Raw genomic sequence first — 22,167 nt, forward strand, 5'->3', positions numbered from 1 at the left:
ATATGTCTCCATTCCTCTGAATTAGGGGGGACATTTGCATTAAAGCCATATCTCTCTTACTTAGAATGCACCTGCTCAGGCTGATTAGGCCCCAACTGAAGTCATAATCCTCTACTTTTTGAGATCACATCCATTCTAACAGAATGAGTTATCACTTCTACTGAGACAAAGAGATAGAAAAGTTCAGGATCTGTAAAAACAGAATTGCAGAATTGTCACCAAACGAAAGAAGCAAACAGTGAGGGGGGCGGGGGCAGGAGATGTGAACAAAGAGACAAGGAAACAAATATAAGAAACAAGTGCTAGCAAAGATTTTCTTATGAAAAGCACTATCACAATTTGGAAATAATTAACATTCCATGGGACTTTCTGCTCACAGAGCTAAATTCTTCCCTAGTGCCGGAATTGCTGTGTGTTACAGTATTTAACTAAAGGTCAGGCAATGCTGTTTGCTCACAGGCCACTGGGCAAGGGTGACCATCATTAACAGCAGGGATTACAGATCAGTTGCTCACACTATTGTCCCATAATGACACACATGATCATATAGGTAAGGGCTACCCAAGCAGGTTCAGAAGCCAACGCTCTACTGAGCTTCTGCAATGTCTTCATGCATAACAGCATGAAGTGTGACAATGAAAGACACACACACACACACACACACACACACCGCAATACAATGCTATGGTTTGAAAGTCCTGGGGAAAGGACCCACATCTACCTTCAATCATGCCCAAAGTTTCAGTTCCCGAAGCCAGCCCAATGCAACAGGACTTGCACAACACTCTGTTAATGCTACAGTAGAATCAAAGAGTAGCAACTATTGTTAAACATAGTCCCCTCCTCACTCCACCAGAAGGGAAAAAGCATTTCACTCACTGTAACTCCTATTTTACACTATTAAAACTGTAGTACAATGTATTGGACTAATAGCATCTTTTTTGCCTTTAAGCATTGGTAAGAATTTACAAGTCTGATGCTTCAGACATGACAAAAACTGGCCTTGCTAAAAATGAGTAGCATAAAATAATTACATTCCCTAATTTCCTTTCTTTCTAGATACACAACTAAGCAAAACATTATTCAAATGATATTAAAATAAATAGGTATGCTGAATAGGTATTCGGCTAGATATATATAAGGTTAATGAAACTGCAAATATTCCCCAGGAGCAGGTCAAGAGTATGCAGCAGTATCTTAGACACAGTGAACTATATGGGGGAAAATTACTTCATTCCCCTCGGCAAACCTATAGTGGCATTTATAGGAGCCACCTGTGTGGATTCACATGTATGCAGCTGCACCTGTAAATATGAGGAGGATGATCTATTTATTAGGAGAAAGGTGTGTAAGCAGCTCAACAAAATTTTACAGGATCCTGCAGGCATTAATATCACAACATGAATTTTTATGAGTTTTCAGGAGAAAAAACTATGCATAATAAAAGGTTGATAGGATCTGTCAGCTCCCAGCAAGTGAATATATACAGCCTGGAGCTCTTAGTGACCAGGCCCTGCTCTGAAGAGGGCACTGCACCCAGGAAGCCTCTGCCCTGCTTAGCACTGGAAGGTTCGGGAATCCCATTCAAGCTCAAATGCAAAACTAAGTCCCAGAGAAGCTACACCAGCACAAAGTTCAGACTCGCCCTGAGGATCCCAAGTACCAAGGAGTGAAGAGCAAGACCTGCTAGATGACTGTCATCCTCTTCCTGCTAAAGCCTCGTCACCATTTTTAGGATCTCTCGTCTTCTGCGAGGGTGAGGGCCCTGCCTTAGAGTGACAGGTGGTATTTAGAGCATGGCCCTGAACAGAAGGTTGTGGCTAGAAGTGGTACCTTTAGGAGATAATATCCTTCGGCTGGTCTCAGGATAACAAAATGGCACAGACAGCCTGCAAAGAGATGAACGGAGGGAGGGCTTCTCCATTTGCTCTCTTTACAGCCCCGAGTATCCATCAGTTCAGCAAAATTAACTCGGAAAAAAACAAACCTTTTCTTTTTATAAATTGTGCACAAGCAATTCTCAGACTACTAAGGGAAATGAGAAGCACACTACCCCTAATGGGGATGACACTTTTTAATGGCTGCCTTGCTATTTGAGGCTCCACTTGCCAAGCACCAGGGTAAACATCCAAGTCGCATCTACTTAATCAGAGGTCTTGCAGCCCAGCGTCTCTCTCTCTCCCCATTGCAGAGAGAAGTGATCGGTGCTGAAACGAGACATTAGTGTCCTTCTAGAAGTCACGCTGAAGCAGGGACGCAAATGTGTGAAGAAGTGTGCTTTCAACACACACATAAACACTTGGGAACTTTGTACAAGCTACAAAAACATTCAGGAGCAATGCAAGGAATGCCAATGCGCCCCACAATGCTTTGTTTCTTGGGGAGAGCAGGTCAGTGCCCTTTACCTTCAGGTCCAAACTGAGAATCACAGAAAAGCCAGAAAGCAACCAAAAGTCAGACAGAGAGGGCAAACAGGTTACGTTCAAACGCTATCCCTGTTAAGAAGTGGAAGACAAGGATGTCTCTGAAACCAGGTTCCTTACTGTGAAATGGGGTTGCCACCCTCCACCGCGCAGCCCCAACAGCACAAGGTGAAGACGAGGATGCGAAGACACACCCAGCACAGCTCCAGCTCCCAACAGAGCCCTATGGGCAGCACGGGGCCAGCCGTATGAGCCTCGCCACAAGGCCGATGCTCCCCTCCTAAAGCTCCACAGCAGGCCTTGCCCTCACACAAGCATCAGAACTTGCCGTCAAGCTCCCAACAATACTCAAAGTCAAACCTCTATTAGGACTGCAAAGGAAGGCACAGCCCATACCAAAAACATGGCTTCCAGCTCTCTGTTGAGCCCCAGCACCCAAAAACTCAATACACAGTCTGTTATGAATAGTCCTTGGGCCGCCCATTTGTATTCTGAGGGAACTCTTTTAAGGTGGTAACAAGGGCGGGGTGGGCATAGAGGTAGGATGAGCATGCAATGGAGAGAACCAGAAAAAGCCAAGGCCACACGGACCAGGGATTCACAGGCTGTCAAAGCTGAGGGGTGTCACCAATCGCTGTTGTGTCTGACCTCCCAGGAACCCAAACAGCACTCTGCAACTGTGCTCCACACAGTTCATACTAACCATTAATAGATGGGTCATTCCATTCTTGAGTCCCTCCCTGCTTGTCCTGTGGGAAACAGAACTACTGAAATCAGACAAACCATGACCAGTAAAATCGCTGTGAGCTTCACTCTCCTTACCTGGAAAACGACACCCTCTACCCTCCTCCCAGAGCAAGGGAAGAATTAAATGTTACAATGTATATTAAACATTTGTACATTATCCTGCATACAGTAGGTCTTCTTTCTTGAATAAGGCCCACACTAAAATGCATTCTCATATTTTCCAAAGCCAGATGGCCACAGTGGATCATTCCTTGAGTTTTGTGCCCATCCGTTTTTTAACTTGAAAAGCAAAAAATACAGATTCACTCCCTAGACATCCATAACACCTAGGACAGAGCCAGGATCCCAGAACTCAACCTGGGCCTCCCATGTGGGTGGTGGGAACTGAAGCAGAGCGCACGCTGGCAGGAAGCTGGAATCAGCTGGGCAGCCAGGACTCGACGAGCACAGGGATCTGACACAGGAGGCAGGCGTTCTCAGCCACATCTCACCTGCTATAGCAAATGCCCGCCCCAAGAATCACTTGTAATTAACAGCATCTGAAAACCCAAGTATTTTTAACAAGATGCACACTCCTGGCTGTATCTGAAGGCAATCTGAATGCCTCGTACTTAGTTCTAATGTTGCTCCTTTACCTTTTAGAGAAGGAATCCAGTCAATTAAATCATTAATGACAGATTTAACGTTCTGTTTGCAGTCCAGATGTGAATATACCAGGTGTCTATTTTCAGGGCTCAGTCACTGAAGTTGAGACCACTTTCCCCCAGCTTTATATGTTTTTATAGCACGTTATTACACACATAATTGAACACTGCAATTCAGCAACCAATTGTGGAGAAGAGGTGCCAGCAAGCTTTGCTGTCAGGGAAATTAATTAGTCAAAGGAAATAAAGGGGCCGTGCTCACCAACTAGTCAAACAAGGACGCCTCAGTCTTACTGCCCAGAATTTGTTTCTGCAAATAGAGGGAGTGTGCACGACCCTGCCCCTCCAGACCTGCCCCTCGTACAAGGGCACCTGCCAGCCTCTCACTGCACACTTCACTAAAACCTTGGCTTGCTTGGGGGTCCTCATGTTGATCCAGAAAAATATGGCCTTCACCTCCCTGGAAGCCATGCCAGGCTTTCTCCTCTCCAGGATCATCATGGGAAGAAAATCAAGAACTCTGAGACCACAGTCCCAACCTGTCAGCTAGTCTCAATTTTTCCCAGATAGCTCTGTCAAAGGGGTGGCAAGTGACCAGCCAGAGGATCAGACATCTAGAAACTGATTCTTGAGCCAGTGCTGTGGCACAGTGGGTTAAACGGCTGTCTGTGGCACTGGCGTCACATACTGGAGTGCCGGTGTGAGTTCCAGCTGTTTTGCTTTCTACTCAGTTCCCTGCTAATATGCCTGAGAAAGCAGCAGACAATAGCCCAAGTGCTTGGGTCCCTGCCACCCACACGGGAGATCCTGACGGAGTTCCAGGTTCCTGGCTTCAGCCTGGCCCTGCCTGGCTCTTGCTGCTGCTCGGGGAATGAACCAGCTGATGGAAGATCTCTCTGTGTGTCCCCTGCAACAAACCCCATAATGCTGCCTTTCAAATAAATTTTTAAAAACCATAAAACCTGATTTTTACATACAACCTAAACCTACAGAGGTAGTTTTTAGAAGTTCAAGATAAATGGCATTAAAAAGTATATTTTGATGCAAGAAAAAAATTTGCAGTCCAGCCATACTCTTTTCATAACACACGTTTTCCATGAACTTTATGAAGTGCCTTCATACAAGATTTAAATTATTTTCTATGCTTTAATCATCTCTTCTTTGAATCCAGCTGTGAAATGCTCAGGATCAAACGTGGAAAATTCATGTATTGTGCATGACCGTGGCCTCTGGGGTCCTGAGGGGACCTCTGCCCTGGAAGGCTGCATTTAGCTACCAGCAGCTGGCACTCACAGCACAGCTGCAACAGCCCTGAACCTGCAGTAAAGGTCCCTCTCTGCATTTACTTCTTCAACCAAGATTTACTGCATACTGGGAGGCAAGGGCTATGGTTCCAGAACAAAGCAGGGCAAGAGCCTGAGCCTGCGAAGCTCCCAGCCCAATGCGGCAGAGAACACCTGTGATGTAATGAGCTAACTGCACCCACAGGAGGGATGGGAGGAAGCACAGCCCTTACCTTCTCCAAGAGAAGTGGACTCTCAACAGCTCTTCTTGACTTCACTGGTTTTTAAGCAATATTACAGAGAAGACCGAGATGTTCAGTCTTGTGGGGCTACAGCATCCAAACATTTTCAAGAACCCAACTCCTGATCATGGAGGCAGCAGGAATAAAATCTCAACACACCAGGTCAAGGTCTTTCTTAAGACCAAGTAAATTCATCTTCCAAGACCCATGGCAGGAAACTGATCCCACTAACTTGCTCCTGGCCTGTCACCCAAAGGGCAGGGTCCCCATGTTCCTACTCTTACTACCACAGCCCTTGTGCTCAACCAGGGGCCCCTGTGACCCAGCACATCACATCTGCCTTTCCACCACAACAGCGGCACCAGGATCTCTACCACACTGGAAAGCCAGGTGTCTCCTGCAGGCTCTCTAGGCCCACCCCTCCTAAAATTGTTATGCTCCTCAATCGTTAATATATGGCTTGTTAGAGTTATATGCCTGTTTGGACTATCCTAAAATTCACGAAGTTCAGTAAAATCTCGCTTGAATTCTATAAACTGCTAAATATGAACAAAAAAAGACACGAGACAGCTGAGTAGTACCCTACAACCATTTTAAGGTTTACGGCAGTCAGTTATGCATAAACTAAAATGAAGATGTCAATGAAGTAGTTACAAGATGTGGTTGATAACTTGCATTTTCAAACACATTGGTCATTCAGTAGCATGTTTGTGAACTTCACGATGTTGTAAATTTTCTTTTTTCTTCCTGTTGTTGAATTTGTGTGGTGGCTTTTCATTTGAGGGAAGGATATTCTGCCATTACTTTCAGATCAAAGATGGTTTCCCAACGAAACTGTTGAATTTATCTTAACAATAAGATGCTGGACTCTCCGCATGGTCCATGCCCGCAATGATGGAACTATGGCTGTTTATGAGCTGTGCTACTGTAATAATATAGAGGGAATTAATATGGGGGGTGAGGGCTTTGGGAGGGGTTAGGGGGAATCCGAGAGCCTATGGAACCGTGTCATAAAATGAAATTTAAAAAAAAAAAAAACCTTTACTTGGGGAGTGAACCAGCAGGTGAAAGATCTGTTTCTTCCTCTGACTACAACTTTGCCTATAAGTAAATTAAATCTTTTTTTTTTAAAATGGATGAATGAAAGAGTCCATCCTCTAACTCATGGGAGTAAAGAAACTAGAAAACAAAACCTTATTTTAAAATAATTTTTTAGAAGCCCAAAAAGAATTATCCTGCCACCCATATCCCACTACCAAAGCATCAGGAAGGACACCCTATGGTACACACCAAACCAAAATCCCCCAGGGAGCATGAGCTCCCATTTCCAACAGGCGGGGGCATTGGGCTTCTCCCTGCCTCTGACCATGAAGTCTGCACTCTCCCAGATCTCTAATGCTAAAACCCCCTTGGTGTTGCAAGGCTCATAACGAATCGTGTATTTTGGGGAAAAAAAAAAACACAGAAAGAAACTGGAGGTCCCCCTACATGATCCCCTTTTCTGGCTCATAGAAAAATCCCACAGATGTATGGTTGAGCTTGTAACTGCTCCCACTGAAAGACAAATGATTCTGGAGCCCCCAAACGCCACTTTAATAACAAACAATAAGCTGCTTGGCACTCCCTGCCCAACAGACAGCCTTCCGGGAATCGCTTCTCTCCCACCACCCCATGCGTGCACTAGACTGTATGCAAGGCCTTGGTGCGATGAGTTAACAGTGAGCTTGATTTGGAGTTCAGAACGAATAACGCGACCATAGCCACACATTTCAGAAGTCCAGAGCATGTACTACGGTTATAACAAAAATAACTGGGACACAGCAACTCTGCAGGAGCACTAGAGCTGCCTGACCCTCAGCTGGAACCCCTAGACTGCTCTCCATGTAATTCTTCTCAAAGCCAAGATGGTTAGGAAGTACTGGGCCAGGAAAGGTGAGGAGGGCAGAGAGCAAGTTCATCTGGGAATTTAGTGTTTGTCTCCTCGTTATTTGCCTGGGCTTGGGCACTGCTAAGCTGTAGCCCCTCCTCTGGGTTTTGCCCATTCTCGTCATAAGCTCAAGATCACAATTCACTTGGCTGCCTTGCTTATGGCATTGGGAAGCAACTACCATGCCCCACGCAGCCTCCACCTGCCCCACCAACAGACATCCACTCATGTGCTGAGAGAAGAAATCACCCCCTGCTTAGAAAACTGGAAGAGACACACAAAGTTAAGACCGCATTTAGGAATTCAGAGTTTCTAGGAAGTTCAGTTCCCTCCGCTTCCGCACATACTGGGAACCAGCTACTCAACAGGACTGAGGCCTGGACAAACTTCCTTCCTGAAGTGACTGGCTCTGTGCCCGAGACCAGTCAGCCTGTGGCTGCTGAGAATGTTCTTCCAAATCCCTGAGAGATCTTGGGAAGCTACAGTGTGGGCAATCGCCCCAAGTCCCTGCCCTGCTACCTGGTGGGCGTGGCCTAAAGCTTACTTCCCTATGGCCTGAGGAACAACTGCCAGGCCTACATGTGGAGTGTGACCTCTGACATGCCTAGAAGGTTAGGGGGAAATACACGTGGAATATGACCTGTGACATGAAAAAAGATCAAAAGAGAGAGACATGTCATATAGCCAATGACAGTGTCTTTGATGGGTTGGAAGGGGCGTCTGCTGGAAGATGCCCTCCTGCCCTCCCCTTTCTTACTCTTTGAGAGCTGTAACCTGTACATAATCAAGTGGACATTCCTTACCAACTTGTCTCTGGTGCTTCTTATGGCCAAAGAGCACTGCTGTCTCACCCTCGGTGACCTCAGGACCTGCTGGCAGGCCTAAACCCCAAGACCCCAGGGTAGAGGGATGTGACGTCACAGGAACATCAGGACCTCACCAACTAGGGACCTCCATCGTCATGGTGCCCTGTCGGCTGCCAGAGACCCAAAAGGTGAGAGTCTCTCCCTTAACAAGGTTTTCCCAAGTCTACCAAGAAGAGCAGGCAGGAGGAGGAGGAAGGGAGAAAATACCCGAGGCAACGGTGTTTGGAATTTCATCTGGGCCAAAAACATCACTGCTGTAGACCTGCCCAACTTCAAGCACTGAGCAAGGAAAAACATCCCAAAGCAAGGGACGAGGATGTTATCCCAAAGACGGTGTTAAAGATGAGCTATTGGGTTCACTCTTACCAAGCATTCTTCCTCCTTAAACCTCTAACAAAACAAAAACACAAAGTTCCTTAAGAAAACAACTCAAAAAATATTGATTGTAAACACTGCTTCATTACCCAGGGAAATATAAATCTCAAAAAAAAGATGCAATATTCTTGATTAGAAAGTTATGAAGCCATAAATAAGCCGGTACTAGAGAAAACACAGCCTTCCTGGTAGTACATTTCATACCAGTAATTTTCAATTACCCAGGCACAAAGAGTTACCCATAAACACATCAACAATAACAGCAAAACCCAACCTGTCAATTGATGTTCATTGTAAATATGACTGTGTTCCAAAGACATAAATAGAAAACTTTCCTAAGACTACTTCCCAGAAATATGTGTGAGAGGTCAAGTAACTTCCTCTCCTTTCCAAAGGTTAGGGTCTTTAAGGCATGGTGGACAGACAACTAAGCTGATCACTGGCCCGCCTTCCACGGGCCTCAGCTGTTGCCTGTGCTGGGAGTGTGCTGGGCACCTTTCCCCAGCCATCTATAGGTGCCTTTAGGTCCTAGCCAGGCCATCTACTTCTTTTTGCATCCCCCTTCCCACCTCACCCACCAACACCTACGGCCTGTTCCAAGCAGCAAGGCTCAAGAAATAGCTCCCAAATGGATAAAGAAAAATGGCAAGAGTTTTCACACCAGCAGAGCAGGAAGGGTTAGCAGCAGCCAAGTGGGGGTGGAAGGTAGTCCCACACCTCACCTCCAAAAAGGGCTCTTACCAAGCACCTGCTTGCGTGAAGTGGGAGGGGAAGGCAGTGATCCTACCTCCCGCACCCTTGTCTGCCTGCTCCCCAAACACGCCAGCAGCAAGGATGGCCTGCAAAAAGCAAGCCTAGACCCCAGAGAGGCTGCCCTGCCTCAGCCCTGAGGCTCACGTGCCAAGACAGGTCTAGCTCACAAGGAACTGAAATCAACCAACTCCGAAGCAAGCAGCTACTTTAACCACATCAAGCCCAAAGCTACCCTTCAAAATTCAAATGATTCCGATCACCCTGGGCTGAAAGGGAAGGTTTGAAAAAAAAAAGCAGTTATTCATTTTACAAGTTTAGAAACAAAACTTTGGGCCCAATACAATGGGCTAATCCTACCCTCAAGCACCGGAATATCACCTAGGCGCCAGTTCGTGTCCTGGCTAGCTGCTCCACTTTCCATCCAGGTCCCTGCATGTGGCCTGGGAAGGCAGTAGAGGATGGCCCAATGCAAGGGAGCTTGTGGCTCCTGACTCCAGATTGGCTCAGTTCTAGCCATTGTGGCCATTTGAGGAGTGAACCAGTACAGGGAAGATCTTTGTCTCCCCTTCTCTCTGTGAATCTGCCTTTGCGATCAAATTATATATACATATCTTTAAAAAGTTTCAACAACCATGATTCAAGTTCTACAAAATCACCTCATGTCAATTTTAAAAACAAAAAAAACTACATTTTTGTAGAAATTTTATCATATAATCTGCCACTTCTAAGCCCACAGAGAAAAGAAGCAGTAATTAAATTTTCATCCGTAAAAGTCCTTAAGTGTCAAAATAAATTTCTAACAACTGCAGGTAACGGTGTCTTAATTCAAAACAGGGCCCATGTGATTACAGGTTTTTCGCAAGTACAAAGAGCACCCCTGACGCGTGTCGGCAGGGCTCACAGTTACCATTAGGAGAGCACTTGATAAACCTGTATTTACCACAGAGGAAGCTCTGCAGTTCGCCTTCCCTTTAATTACCAACAAGGGCTCCAAAGGGAAGCTGGGAAAGGCTCTACAGGAAGTTGGGCTCTGTGCTAGAACCTGGCTAGAGGCAATTTTGATGGGGCTTCTGCCATCTTTTTACAAGAACAAATTGCACCAATTCCACAACTCTGCCTTAACCCTCCCACAAGAGCAGCAGACATGGCGAGAGAAGGGAGAGAGAAACCGGCAGCAGAAACCCAAGGGACAAAAACATCCTCTGTTCAGGAATGATGCGTCCCCCCCTCACACAAACTCCTAGGAAGGCCTCATCCACAGACCAGCAGATGCCATGATCAGGGACTAAGAAAAGAAGCATGGGACAACGTGACGGATGGTAGTGAGAAATCAGGCCATTTGTCATATAAAGACATCTTACATACACAGGATATGCCTCGGACAGAGCTCCGTTATTTTCCAACAATAGCACTTCAGGTTCTTGGAAAACAGTGCTGTGGGACTTCCTGGGAGCGACTACCTGATCCCTTAAGTTCTGACCCTTCACTGCCCTCCCTCCCACTACAAGTGGCCTGAAAATGGCAGGAGGCATTTGACTTTGGGTTAAAATCATTTGTGAGAGTTATGGATATCTATGAGGGTCCCCCAAAAAACAAAGTCTTTGCCACATCTCCAGGAGGGTCCCCTTGACTGCCACCTGGCTGGGACTGCAGGCTGACTCTGAGTTCCTCCTCCTCCAGCCCCCGTGTTCCCTAACCCAGAACTCCTGGGCAGGAAGGGCCTGCTCTCCATGGAGACAGCAGACAGCTGGGGACTGAGGGTGCCATGCTTATCCAGCCCCAGAGGCTAGAGAACAAGGGGTGGCAGCCTTCTTCCTGCCCACTTTTAAAGTTAGAAAGAGTCAAGATATCTGCTCTCAGTAACAGCACACACAATCCGATGTCCACTTTCCACCTCTTCTCACACTCTCATATCTTCAAGAGTTTTTGAAGATGATTGATGCCCACTGTGAGGCCCCAAAGCACAAGAGGCCCGATCGTTTAAAAAAAAAAAAAATTAGCTTGTTCAGCACAGAATAATAAGGCTGGAAAATGCACCGTGATGTTACAGGGGAAAAAAAAAAAGGGTAAGGCATAGGTGGGAACAAAAAAACCTTTCCAATTAATCATCAATGAATCATAAAATCCAGGAACTGAGCAAGACTTTTCTCCTCCAAGCATCCTATTAAGCTAAGGTTTTACTAGTCTCCTGGAGCAGTTTGTCATTCTTTTTTCCTCGTGTATTTTAAAATCTCAACAACCAATCTATAGACGGGAAGGAGAAAAAAAGAAACAAAAAAAAATTCGAACCAAGGCATGACAGTCAGTCTCATACACACAAGGCGATGACTCAGAAATCATATTAAGGGAATACAAAACAGTATGATTTTACCAGGCTACAAAACTGTCACGTTGTTCCTCCACTGGAGTTAACTTTGCAACGGATCTCATTTTGTAATGTTTAAACTTGTAGCCTCAGGCTGTTCCCACATGTGAGCTGGGCTTTCACCGGGCGGAAATGTTTTCAATTTCAAAGTGGAAATCCTAAACACAAAAGCGATACTGACGTATTTTTTTATATGAAGAAAATCCAAAACAGTTTCAAGCCTTCATATCCATTTCTCTGTGTCCTCCCAACTAAGAATCCGCATCCCGGCTGGGCCGCACCCATCCCGGCCGGGCCGCACCCATCCCTGCCTTCAAGGTTCTACAGGTGGTAAGTTCACCCTCCTAGGCCGCAGTGAACCAGAGTTACAGGGCCAAGGCCCGCAAAACAAACAGCTAAGAACTTCCAAGGAAACCAAGCCGGATACTAAATAAAGTTGCCCAAGGTAGTATTTTGAGCAGTAGAAAAATATTTCAAAGTATCAAAATGTAGAGCAAAAGGAATACATACAGTCTTTTCATTAGCTCCAAGCAGCTTTCCTCTCACACAGTCCAGTTTGAAAGCTGGGCTGTGCCTCTACTCACCATGCTGATGAAAGCGACAAGGGCACATGCCTGGGGCTTCCTGGTCCGTAGTCTACTCATGGGGATCCGCTCAAGTTCTCCGGCTACTGGTGAAGTCGCTCAGGGGTCCTTTGTCAAGCCCCGAGCCGGTGGAACTGGCCGCCTGCTCCCATAGAAGCCCCTGCCTCGGCTGCCTCCAGTATAAGCCGAGCTGCTCTGTTAAGAGCAGGAGCCTGGGGAGCAGATTCCTTCAATTCAGCCATTACAGGTGAGGAGCACCTGGTGCCGGCGCCAAGGGTGTGAGCCTGTGCCTCGTGCTCCTCTGGAGCCACTTTACTCATCAGGTGCCTGTTTGTGAAATTCACCAGCCACTTTCCAAACTAACTGGATTTCATCACAACCGCATTCCATTTTGATACCTCAATGTCGTGGAGTGGGCGGGCTGCATAGGCACCTGTTTTCAGTTTGTGATTAGGGAGGAAATCAATCTGAGTTGGCAGTGCATGGTGACCTAAGATGTTAGCCTTCACTTCTTACCCCTGGTGACCTTCATTTCCCCATCACTGAGGTCCCTCCCACATTGCAGAAGGTGCATCCAACTCTGTATAAAGAAATGTCCAAAAAGTTACATGTGCAAGTCCACTAGTGTGAGATCTGATAGGTGTCAAAAAAAAAAAAAAAAAAGACACAGGTAGGAGGAAATTAGAGACTTCGTTACTTGACTAACTTAAACAAAATATGTTGCTGGCGAGATTCTAAGGCAGAGGCAAAAGACCTACATGCTACGTGTAATGTAAGTTTGTTCACTGGTACTCGTCTACCCACACTGAACTGGAGGTACCTGTGAGTTTGCTTTCTATGGAAAGCACTTCTAAAATCAAAGAGGATAAAATTAAATTTTCATTTTCCAGGAGACAGCCTGTGAGATTAGTTTATAAAAAGAGGCCTGCTTTGCCAGTATCCTCACCTTCCCTGACACATATCCCCAAGTCCCCAGCTGCACTGCAGAGCACTAGGGCTGAAAGGTTTACTGGAGCTAAGTATCATGATCAGAAGTATACGGACCGTGTCTGAGAGAACTGATGGGCTGGCACTACAATACGGGTCTAAGCTGCGAATTTATAACCGTCTCACAGACAGGTGTCTAGCTGTGCATTCAAATCATTAAACGCACGCAAGACGGTCTTCACTAAAGAGAGATGGGGAAGCTGCAAGTCACAGGAGTCCTTCCCATTTACATGCCACAGAGTGTAGGGGGCTTCCTGACGACCACAGTCCGACTCCACAGTCGGTTCTGAGTGCTTGGTTTTGCCGGCCAATCCTGACAGCACAGGTCCCTCCTATGCTGGACTATCAGGGAAAGGATTCCTGAACCAGGGGACAGCGCTGAGCCAGAGCAAAGAGAGAAACAGATGAGACCAGTCGTTCGAGGAGAAACAACCTTCTGTCGCATCTTGTATTTTATGTCATGTTTTAACCTACAATCACATTACCAGAGAGCAAATCACAGACAAAACATTGGACACATAAAAGGAAACACGAATCTTTAAGCTAAAGTAGACCGAGTTGAGTCATGGTCACCCTGAGCACAGGACGCAGCCAGGTCCCTCCAAACTTGCAGCTGCCACACTGGCATTGGTGTTTTATCCAAAAGGCTCCTGGAGATCTTGCACGTTTGTTAAAAAAAAAAAAAAAAAAAAAAAAAAAAAAAAAAACCTGAAATGCTTATTATGGTCCCAGAGGCACAAACCAGAACTTTGGTTGAGTACCTGGTACACACGAGCCTTACATTTTGGAGTCTCATCAAATTCCCATAGATTGCTCCTCCAAGATGATCAGGTGGCTCCATGCCACCCCCTACCCCATTCTCGGGCCCCCAAGTCATCACTGAGGAAAGCAAAGTAGGGGATCATCCCACTGGCCTCCCCATCTGGTTGACCTGGCCCTTCCGACTGTCTCCCCACTTGCAGCCTTTTCAGACATTAGCTATTAACTATCAGAAGTAGCAGCTTCCATGTGCACAAGGGAGATGGCATTTTAACGGAAAGGCCAAGGAACCATATGCCCCAAGTTTTGTTGTTAGCACCTCACATGAGATGCTCTGTCCATGAAATTAAGTGCCATCTATGCTACAGACCTGTCTACTCATGAGCCAAAAGCCCACCAGGACGTGGTGCTAGCAGCATCATCCAGGAAGGGAGGGAGATTTCTAGGCCTCTGTTTACTCCGGGGAAGTGACAGCACTGACCCTCTGCATTCCCAAGCTTTCCCAAACCCAGTGCCTGCTCCATCCGCCAGGAATTCTACACCAAATATCTCGTTCATTCTCCTAACTGCCTCCTATACTAACTGTTAGCATGCCTGTGTTCAGATGAGCAAAGAGCAGCAACCCAGGCAAAGCCCTACAACCCGAAACACAGGCTGCTGGCTCAGAGGGGACACAGGAAAAGAACCCAGGTCCTGTACAGACAATACTAAAGAATTATCAGACACGACAAAGGTGGCTTTCCTCTAACAAGCACCACCATTCCCTCAAAGCTGTTTGCATCTACACACTTGTGTCAGCTTCCCCTACTGCAGGCCACGTGATTACGAACCCGTCTCATTGTGGGCCACATTCCACAGGCATCTGTTTATTAACCTGGTCTTTTACTTCCACGCTCCTCCTCACAGGGTCCATGTGAAACACCAACCCGGACAAGCCTGAGTGCGTATCCTTCATCACAGGTTCTAAAAGGCCAAACAGAAGCACCTGCCATTCCCTTGAAAGCTTCAGACCAGAGCTGGGTAGGGTCAAAGCTGACCCGGTCCTCTCCAGGAAGATTCAGGTGAGAAGACCAGCCAGCAGGTCGCGGGGTCAAGGCTCAAACAGCACACCTGCTGCCAGCAGGAGCTACATCTCACAGCAAAGGGCCTGCAGCTCCCACCTCCCAGGGAGCAATGCACATTACAAGGCCTTGTATCACACAGGGCGCTACATTCACATTCACGAAGTTGTTCCTCACTGAGAAAACGTTAGACCTCAGCTAAAACTGCAGCAATCGGCCCCCCAAGATGCTCTTTGGGGTCAGTGTTCATTCTTTTCCTTCACTTCAGGAGGACTTCCAAAAGTCCATGGAAGACCGGAACTAAAAGGTAACACATATTTTTCATGAACACATTGATGGTCCCTTGCATTTGATTTGTATTTACCTGCAGTCCCTGAACTACAGGAGCCCAAGTCTGTCCCCTGGACACCATGTGTCAAGATGCTGCCTTCTCAGGTTGCCCACCCCAACTCGCGGGCATCCTCACAGGCCACACCAGCAGTTCCCAAACAGTGGTTTGCATGCCATGTGACCCTCTGACCCCAGCACATCCTGGCTCCCAACCTGCCAGTGCCCTTCTGGAAAAGTCTAAGCAACACTGGAGAAGCTTAGTGCCTTCTCTCCGGCAAACATGATCCAGGGTCCTGGGCTCCTTTCCTCCCTGTCAGGGAGCCTGGGGTTCCTCCTGGAGCCACCATCTCAGAACACTCGTTCTTGATCAGGGTTCTCCTCTCTTCGGATCAACCCTTGCCCATCCCTGCTCCAACATCACTTCCTGAGTCAGGCAGTCACCCATGACCAATGAGGTACATACGTGGTCACACACATACACCCTCCCAGGCTCTCTGCCCACCTCCCACCATTGACACCAGGGAATTCAGCAACCAGCCCCCGTGTGGAGGAGACATTCAGGGAGGTCAGTGTCATTGCTGGGCCTCCCACAGAGCTGGACTCAGCACACACTGGCTGACTCTCTCAACTCACGGCTCTCACTGCAGTAATGAGCCCAAAAGTGGACTAAATAATAAATAGGCTAAGATTTATGCACTATTCTTTTCAAGTTATGTAGTTGCTGTGATTAATAAAATATTAACCCAGTGGAAACCCTTGTTAAATTCATGACTGCTTTTTGTTATTTATTCTCTTAAGCATCCAACAGCAGAAATTCTTCCACTGCGTTTCTGCCATATGGGGAACACCCACACACACACACACAATGACACCAGAAGCAGTCCTCAGAGCATCTCAGCGTAACTCCCAGCTCTAGTTCCTAGTTCCAGCTTCCTGCCAATGCATCCCCTGGAAGGTACAGATGATGCCTCCCTGCCACCCACGTGGGAGATCTGTATTAAGCTGGGTCCTTCTCTGGCCATTGCGGACATTTGCTTAGTGAACCAGCAGGTAGGATGGCTCACTTGGACAGCAGTGTGTGTGTGTGTGTGTGTGTGTGTGTGTGTCCCTGTCAAAATATAAGAAAAAAAACCCAGCTGTCCTCAGATTCATGATCCAGTTAGAATAATTCAAAGCTACCCCATAACTGTGCTTTTACGAATATGAGAAACTGTCAACTTATGCCAGTAAGTCTCTTAGTTTAGCAAAGCACAAAAGGGTTTTGTACATTGAACTGGAAAGCCTTTTCATTCTTTTCCACCTTTCTATTCCTCAAAGTCTCTACAACGAAAAGCACAGTTAATAAGTTTAACACACGAGTCCTTGCCAAATCAGAGTGGATTCTCAGGGAACTAGCTTTGTTTACAATTTGCCTGGAAAAAAAAAAGGCTCCTAATGGTTTTTGCTGTGAGCCGGTCTTTTCACGCTGCGAGTTCTAGAGGTCGAAGCAGCATAACTCACAATGATGTCCACGAATACACAGGTAGACACCCTTTGATCAAATGTATAATTCTTTACAGATAGTTCCCCTTTCAGTCAACATTTGCTAAGCCTGTTAATACAAGGGGGCACCCCACAAGCAAGGCACATGAAGTGAAAAATCCATGCCTTCCATAAATTTACTGACCAATAATCACCAAACAGCACTCAAGCATCGCATTAAAGTCATCACAAGGTGTTCTGGGCAGACAGGAAAAGGGTCTAAAGGCAAGTCTTAGAAATGTTGTAGGTGGCAGGTCAGGGAAGGGGGGTGAAAGCTGGCACTGTGACATGGCAGGCCCACCTGCAAGGCCAGGTGAGCGCCAGCTCCAGCCCTGGCTACTTCACTTCCAATGCAACTCCCTGCTAATGAACCGGGGAAAGCAGGATAAGATGGTCCAGGGTTTGCACCTCTGCCATCCACGTGGGAGATCATGATGGAGTTGAAGGCTCCTGGCTCTGGCCAGGCCAGCCCCAGCCACTGTAGCCTTTTGGGAAGCAAACCAGTAGATGCACAATCTCTCTCATTTCTCTCTCTCTCTCTGTAAGTGTGCCTGTCAAACTTTACAGGAATCTTTAAAAACATTTTAGGGGTCACCTCTGTGGTATAATAGGTGGTCACCACCTGCTAGGCAGGTATTCTGTATGGGTGCCAGTTCTAGCCCTGGCTGCTCCACCTTCTCAGAAGTACAAGAAGGTGACCACATTGACTTACACGAATGAGACATGGCAATTTTATATAATTCCTGCTGACATTATGAGAAACACCCAAAACCACTTCGCCCAGGCTGTCCAAAAATTAGCACTAGAAACTGGAATTGCGCTTTTTAAAAGTTAATACAACAAGTTGCACTAAAAAACCAAATAAACAAACAACAACAACAAAAAAAAAACCACCTTGGAAAATGATGAATCTTCTGAGCTAGACATCACAATTTTAAAATCTAAATGAACTTCTTTCCACTTTATGAGCCGCACTTATGCCTTTTACTGCTCTACACACAGTGCCCACTAACAAAGCCACAACCTGAGGCAGATAAAAGCCGTTTTCCATTTTATGTGAGGAAAATGGGAACTATGTGGGCACTTTAAATTTGGGGGTTTGGGGGGGACATGGAATTAAAAGATAGGTTTATTTTAGTGCAAAGAAATGAGAAATCCTTACAGCATTTTGTAATACACGTTTGCATGAACTTTCTGAAGTGTCCTCCAAAAACAGTCACAGATCCTTGAAAAGTAACACAGGAAGTATGCATCTTACACGGTGTATCATGCTAATCCCCCCATCTATGGTACAGGGGCCCTGGTTTTGTGTCCCGGTTGCTCCTCTTCTGATCCAGCTCCCTGCATATAGCCTGGGAAAACAGCGGAGAATGTTTTGGCTCCCTACACCTCCGTGGGAAACTGGAAATAGGCTCCTGGCTTCAGATCAACTCAACTCTGGCTGTGACAGCCATTTGGGAAGTGAGCCAGCAGGTGAAAGATCTCTGTCTTTCCTTCTCTCTTTATCTCTTTCAAATAAAAATAATTTTTAAGAGAAAGAAAGAGGACAGCCCAACCTTGCATTTCCCTTGCAGAAAGTTTTGTCACAAATGAACATAAAAGTTGACAACTACTAATAAATATGTCTGACTTGCTCTTAATGTAACTAACATTTGCTTGGCGCTCAGTGTCTACGCTATTGCTAACACTCCCACTTAAGGGGTGAGAAAACCGAGGCGTGTAGAAATATAATGGTCCCTGATCCCACCACTACTCAAGCTGGTTTAAGTAGAAAGGAATACAAGCAGCTTCCAATGAGCAGACACCTGGCATTCCTGAGCCCTCAGGGCGGTATTTATACTTGGACAAGCTTTCTGAGAGAAGCCAGAGAGCTTTGCTAAGATTCCCCACAAGGCTCACCATCCCCTGCCAGGTTAAGAACCTATCATCATCAATCTAAGAACCACAAAACGCACCCTGTCCTTCAGCCCCTCTCACAGAGCCATCACTTCTCTATGGCGGAAAGCAGAGAAGCCTACCTGGTTTTAGCTTCACTCAAAAATTCTGAGACAAGTCCAGATTTCATTCCTGGCCACTTTCCAAGCATCTGCCGCCACAGGTTAAGATACACAATAAATTGCGGTGCTGTATCCATTTACATCCAATTCTGGGATTTCACAAGTAGTGACCAATGTTATTTAGCCATTCCACTTTCAAAATGTGTTTCAATCAGCCACTCCTCACCATACTGCCTCTGAAATAAGCTATCATTATATCCACTTCGCAGACAGTAAAACACCATCACCCTGAGGCCAGGCAGCAAATGAGCTACAGAATTGGGATAAAAAGGGAGCCACTCATAACTCCCTCCCTGCCATCTGCAAACCCGTGCCGTTGTTTTCCTATAGAACACACTCCTGGCTAATCAGAAAACACGGGGCCTTTGGTGACAACATGCTATTAGGGCCTGGCAGTAAACCACTGTGTACACCCCAGCATCCCAGCGGCAATATGCTCATCTCTCTGAAAGTTGAAGCACAAACGACAAGGTGAGCACCTGGCATCTTTACAGGGACAGGCAAGGAACACGGGAATGGTCCAGGGTTTGATCAACGGTGCCAGGACCCTGGTCCAGGAGGGTGTGGCACTCACCGAATTCCTGGAGTCCTGCCCCTGCGAGCAAGCTGGAACTTCAGAGCCATTCCAAATTCCTGATAATGAACAGAACCATTCCTGTGAAAAGGAACTTGACCTCCAAGTCCTCAGGAAAGGAAAATAACACCCCCAATACCCCAAGGTCTCCCAACTTCTAAGCAGAGATAGCTTCAGAAAGCAGGTCAGCAACCACCTGTTCTGAATCCCTACACCCGGACCAATGGGTCACTGATGAGGACCAGCCTGAGTTTATTCCATTTCTGCCTGGCCAGGATCTGCCTTTTTTCCCCTTGCCCCAAATCCAGTCTGAGCTTCCAGTCTGGGGACCCAGGAAGCTATTGCCAGGGCTCTGACCTCAGTTCGTTCCCTCCAAAGACAAAGGCAATTATTTACTAAAGCTAACCCCATCAATGCTAAGGAAAATCCCACTCTGCCACTGAGGAATAAATTTCACAGGAAGGCCAGGTTAGGCTGATGTTTTATTTATGGCCCTGCCCGATCCAATGACTGAAAACAACAGCGCAATCTTCCAGGCACGAAGAACTTGGGATTCCTTTAACTGTCTTCCAAAAGCAGATAAAAGCCACTGGTTGAGGCCGGGAGAATACCAAAGTCACAGTGCATTATGAAGACACACACACACACACGTTCTGGACACACACCCTCCCAGGAAACAGGGAGATGTGGTCCCCCTGAACCAGGTGAGCCGCCCCAGGTTGGTTCCCTGGGCAGCGCGCTCACACCAACGTCCTGAAAACTACTCCGAGGGAGCTCAGCTCCCTGCCCACCGAGCGCCAGGGCTCCTGGCTACTGGAGGACGGCTGCTGGCTTTGGGGACCCAGCCGCGCGGGCTGCGTCCAGGGAGCCGTGCTATTGAAACCCCGCGGGACCGCTCGGAGACCACAACTCCCGCCTCCGCGCACCGCCTCGCTCGCTAACCACCGTGCCCCCGGCCCACGCATGACGCCCACTTTGGAGAAGCGCGAACACGCCCGGCGTCCAGTTTGCGCCCTTCTCAGCCACCCGAGCACAGACCCCCATCCAGCGCTTGGCCGCGCTGACACTTTAAGCACACGTCCGCAGGCAGCACATGGACGCACACCCCCGCATAGAGCGATTCCGGCCCCGTGGGAGTCCACGACCCACAGCAGCCTCCGACCCGTCACCAGGAACAGCATCCAGGGTCCCTCCCCGTCTAAATGCCCCGGTACGCTGCGGTCCAACGCCCGGGCCGACAGGGGTGCAGTGGAGTAAGACGGGGCCCACCTCCTCATCCTGCTCCTCTTGGGACGCGCTGCTGCCCCCGGGCGCAGGCGGCGCGGCTCCTCCAGGGACCGGTGGCCGGGCAGGGACTCCGCGGTCCAGCAGCGTGCGCACCGGAGCCCACGGGGCGGGCGGCCGGATGCCCAGGGAGCCGCCCGGCGGCGGTGGCGGTGGTGGCGGTGGCGGTGGCGGCGGCGGCGGCCTGCGGGAGAAGCCGTCGGACTCCCCTTCTTCCGACAGAGTTTCTGAGCCTGAGGAAGACTCGGCGGAGGAAGCGCCGGGCGAAGACTCGGCGGCACTCGCCGCCGTCGGCGCGGCACTCCGGATTCTGTGGCCGCTGCAGCCGCTGGGCACGGGCTCCGGCGCCTCCGAAACTTTCTCCCCCATCTTCCCCTCGCGCCCAAAGTGCTGCCCGCGGGCCGGTGGGGCGCGGCGCGCACTCGGCGCCTCCTGGGGAAGCCGCGGGGTTGCCCGGCTGTGTGGCTCCGGCTCGCCGGCGCTGCCGCTCGCGGGCTGAGGGGAGCCCCGCCAGCTACTACATGGCGGCAGCGGAGCCCCAGGAGCCCACCGCCAAGTTAGACGGCGTTCCGGCCCGGGGGTCGACAGGGGCTCCCGCGCGCAGGGACATGCCCGCTTCGGGCCGCGACCGGCGCGCCACGGTGCTCTCGCGCTGCGCCCGAGCCGCCGGGACTGCGGCTTCTCCGACAAAACCTGCCTCCGGGCCGGAGCGGAGGAGACGGGCAGCCCGGGGAGCCAATGGCAGGGCAGGAGCGCCGGTGGGCGGAGGCTGCGGCTCCCACGGCCGCGCGGGCGCCAGGTAGGGAAGGCGGGGTCGGGGCGCGGCCACCGAGTCCCGCAGCCGTGCGAGGCGGGCAGCGCGCGGGTCTGGAGCCGGCCCCCGTGGAGCGGGGCACCGGGGCGAAGGGCGGCTCCTCGAGACGTAGCAGGGGAGTGAGGACCGCGGGTCGGACGCCAGAGGGAGACGGCGAGGGGCTGGAGAGACCTTGGGCCAAGAACTGGACCTTATCTGGAAAAAGTGGAATGGGAGAAACTAGCCAGAAAATTTTTTTTTAAAAAAAACGGGCTTTCTAGGCTGAAAGGAGACACGCGCGGTCACGCGCACACACGCACGCACCGCGTGCTAGGGGACAAGAGGGGTGCGAGGAAGGAATAAACTTTGTGGTATCAACCCAGACGATCTCGCCTGCCCAGTATATTCTGCTTAAGCTCCGGCGTGTCAGTTTCCTCAAGTGTGAATGGAAACCTTAAGACGGGTCTTGGCTGGCCTTGAGCCAAAAGGGCGTCAGAGCAAATCTTGAATCTGTAGAAGACATCAGCAGAAGCCTCGTATCCATGGGAGTGCTCCCAAGAGACTGTGCTCTCCTGGTTGCTGTGTATAAATC

General features: G+C 48.6%; 1 protein-coding gene across 4 annotated transcripts in view; it reads right to left on the reverse strand.

Annotated features, from left to right (window-relative positions):
• MAST4 (microtubule associated serine/threonine kinase family member 4) overlaps positions 1 to 21,453 on the reverse strand; it is a 606,692-nt gene extending 585,239 nt beyond the window's left edge. For all 4 annotated transcript variants that reach the window (XM_058679964.1, XM_058679962.1, XM_058679963.1 and 1 more), the window contains exon 1: positions 20,768 to 21,453. In XM_058679964.1, coding sequence (XP_058535947.1) covers positions 20,768 to 21,151 — 384 coding nt within the window. In that variant the 5' untranslated portion in view covers positions 21,152 to 21,453. The remainder of the gene's footprint in view (positions 1 to 20,767) is intronic.
• Positions 21,454 to 22,167: the final 714 nt, after the last annotated feature.

This window comes from Ochotona princeps, chromosome 23, assembly GCF_030435755.1.
Source record: "Ochotona princeps isolate mOchPri1 chromosome 23, mOchPri1.hap1, whole genome shotgun sequence".
Lineage (NCBI taxonomy): Eukaryota > Metazoa > Chordata > Mammalia > Lagomorpha > Ochotonidae > Ochotona > Ochotona princeps.